General features: G+C 44.9%; 1 protein-coding gene across 1 annotated transcript in view; it reads right to left on the bottom strand.

The window, feature by feature from the left end:
- Positions 1-3,289, bottom strand: part of Arhgap10 (Rho GTPase activating protein 10) — a 198,797-nt gene extending 195,508 nt beyond the window's left edge. The window contains exon 1 of the mRNA XM_005369579.3: positions 3,277-3,289. Within this exon, the coding sequence (XP_005369636.3) occupies positions 3,277-3,289 (13 nt within the window). The remainder of the gene's footprint in view (positions 1-3,276) is intronic.
- Positions 3,290-3,582: the final 293 nt, after the last annotated feature.

Here is a 3,582-nt window from a genome sequence, read left to right on the forward strand (position 1 = left end):
CACAGTCCATTCTCCCCAGAGACAAATGGGTCCTCCTATTGCCAAACACAGTCCATTCTCCCCAGAGACAAATGGGTCCTCCTACTGCCAAACACTCTCCATCCTCCCCAGAGACAAATGGGTCCTCCTACTGCCAAACACTACCCCCCAGCCAAGTGAGTACTCACTCTCCAACACACTTACCCTGAGGCTTCCAAGGCAAAGTACAATGATGAGACAGATTCAAAACCAATTGAATTAACGATAGTGAGAAAGTCTTCCACGTGTTAAAAACAAGACGAATGAGCAAATATAGAATGTGATTTTACAAGCACATACAGGATGATGTAGTCATTCTAGTAGAATAGAGGTCCCAGAATTCCTTCATTTCTGAGTCTTGGGAAGGGTTTTACATGGCCTTAGAAACAAAAGGCAACTACATGAACAAAAAACATCTCAATGACTCAGCGGCCCTTGTGCTGCAGCAGGAGACAGTCCATCTCTTCTGCAGAAAGCCAGGTGACAACCTACAGCCGTGAGACCTCAGTATAGCAGTAGAGCACAAAATAAGCCATGTGCATAGCCATATGCAGAGTCGCCTGTTCCCAGCCAACCGCAGACAAGAGCAGGAGGCAAGGTGGCTCTGCCTCTGGACCAGACTGGCAGCCGCCTAAACAGTCACTTTATCGTCCTGTACTCTTTACAGACGTCTTCCACATTTGCTGCTGAGACAGAATGATGGCTGCAAGCGCCACCGTTTAATAGCTCTCTCATTAAAAGAGGGATTCAAACACAACGCCTTCATAGATCAGAGTGCTACTGGACTCTGATGCTGAAAGGCAGATGCTCAAATGTACGGGAAATCACAATTTGTATGAATTCCATGATGGGCATTGAGAGCTGGCATGTGCCCAAACGTGACCCATCAGATGGTGAAAGAACAAACCAGTTATACATATGGTGCTCAACTCTGCGGTTAATGTCTAAGAAGCCATCTCAACAGGACAGCGAAGCATTTCCTAGAGATGTTCCTAATTAGAATGCTAATGATGATCCAGCCTGTGAGATGTCTCAGTGGGGAAAGGCAGCTGCTGTTCAAGCCTGACAGCCTAACCCCCAGATCCCATTTAAATGTCGGTGGAGAGAACTACAGGCAGTGTTTAATGGCAACAGGGAGGAAGAGAACATTTAGCAAGACCCAAAGACTGTCTTTAAATATTTAAATGATAGTATAAGAGAAAAGGGAGAAAACAAATTTTGTTTGCTCAAACTGTGCGAAGCAAAATATATGGGTAGACCACAGAGCAGCAGGGTTTGGTTTCACTATTGTGAGGAATTTATTAAGAGCTATAGTGACCCAGGCTGCCTTCCAAGGTAGAGATGACTAACTATGTCTATATAAACATGAGGTGCTAGCACTGAATGTCCAGGCGTGTCTGTCACAGGATCCTTCTCCACAGAAAGTTAGCCCATGAAACCTGAGGTCCTAATTTATAATCCTGGGATTCTAGATGAGTTGGGGAAAGGCAAAACACAAGCTGTATTTTCACTTTATTTTGCAGGATTAAGACTCCGGGACTCACAGCACAAGTGCTATAACAAATCTGCTGACCTGTCCTGTCACCTGGGCATCCTATCCCCCACTTCCAATCCCACCCCCTTAACAACTCCTCCCCCACTTCCCCTGCCAAGGCAAACAGATCTCCTGCCTCCTGTATGTCCATCTTCTTGAGAGGCAGCTTCTGCCTCTCTCCCTTCCCCTTCCCCTCCCCTCCCTCACTTTTCTTTCTGTCTCTCTTCTGTCCCCCCACCTTTTCTCTCCCGGCTCCTCCATAATCCCTTACTCTTATGCCATTCCGCATACCCACTAAATAAACTCTATACCCAAGCTCTCTCTGCATGGCCTATCTATGTGTCTCCCACCCACCAGGGGACCTGCTCAACCACCCCTCTTGGGACCAGCCTCGTGTCACCTGCATCATGAATGATAACAAGATAAAGATTAAAATGACTATAAACATTTCAATGGTGTTTCCAATGGTGGTGCTGGTCTTCTATTCCTTCTCATTAGATGTCTGGCCCTAAAAACCTTGAATAGTCTCAAAGAAGTGGCAGTGGTGGTGCACGACTTTAATCCCAGCACTCAGGAGGCAGAGGCAGAGGCAGGCGGATCTCTGAGTTTGAGGTCAGTTTGGTCTATAGAGCAAGTTACAAAACAGGTAAGGCTGTTACATAGAGAAACTCTGTCTCAAAAATAATAATGATGATGATGATGATGATGATGAGGAGGAGGAGGAGGAGGAGGAGGAGGAGGAGGAGGAAGAGGAAGAGGAAGAGGAAGAGGAAGAGGAAGAGGAAGAGGAAGAGGAAGAGGTAGTAGTGGTAGTAGTTAGTGGTAATAGCAGTAGTAGATGGCTGTGGACATAGCTCCATGACCGAGCAACTCTGCCAGGCAAAATTAACTCTCCAGTACTGTGTCAAAAACAGAAAAGAAAAGGGAAACTTACCTTAGGCAACCTTCCAGCTCAAGATGAGCTAAGAAACCTGCTAATAGTAACAGACCACAGGATGGGGTTCTAGCACCTATAGCCCCTGTAGCAGCCAGTAATTTCTCCCAGCATGGCTATACAAGGCTCAGTTCTGGGGCTGTAGAGTGTAAGAGGGTAAGACCTCTAGCCAAAGACTACACACTGTAAAACAGCATTAACAGTAGTATACCATGGCAAGATTAGTAACAATTTTCTGAAGCGACCACCCAGGTAAAACAGAAGGAGCTGGGAGACACGTCAAACAATGCCTTTCAAATAAGGAGCTAAAAGCAAAGACAGGCTGAGCACAGTAGAAACAGGCGGAACTACGTCCATTCCCCGCAGCCCTCATTATTTAAAGCCTGGATTCCAAGTGCTTGTGACCTCTAAAGGAATGCACAATCTGCGAGCAAGAGACTCGCCACTATCGTCTCCCACGACCTTCCAGACACTTTCTATTTTATTGCACTGGAGGGAAAACTCTACTTTTCAACTTCAATGTCACAGACAGCAGCAAAGAAACCACTGAGTTGAGACACAGTGTTTATTTTCCCTTGAACCAGAACCTAAAGAAAGCAAGCCAAGGATTTATCAATTGGAACAAAGCAGCTTTCCCAAAATGAGGAATACTTTTCCAAAAAAGGAAATCTTCCCAAGGAGTGTGGGTATTATCATTAAATTTTTTTCCATTACTGAAGAGGTGGGAGCAGATACACTGAGACACTTGTGGCACTGCATCTCGGGGCTCAGTTTTTAAGAGCCTATTCACCTACGCTGTCCATCGGCCCTTGTAGCTTGAGAAGATACTCCCTCTGAAAGCATCAGAAAGATTTTAGAAAGTGGGGTACCTTAAAACAAAAAGAACACAAATCATCAGATGTGGCTATCACACAGTGCTCTCAAAAGCTGTGCTAAAAAAAAAAAAAAAAAAACCACTATGTGGTCTGTGGCACAATAGTGTCCTACTATCTAATCACTCAGAGCTAAGTTAATTTTTTATTAAACAAATGTGGGAAATATTTCTAAGGTAGACATTGTTCTTACATATTAACCTCAGCTGTGTACAGCATACTAG

This window comes from Microtus ochrogaster, unplaced genomic scaffold, assembly GCF_000317375.1.
Source record: "Microtus ochrogaster isolate Prairie Vole_2 unplaced genomic scaffold, MicOch1.0 UNK53, whole genome shotgun sequence".
Classification (NCBI taxonomy): Eukaryota; Metazoa; Chordata; class Mammalia; order Rodentia; family Cricetidae; genus Microtus; species Microtus ochrogaster.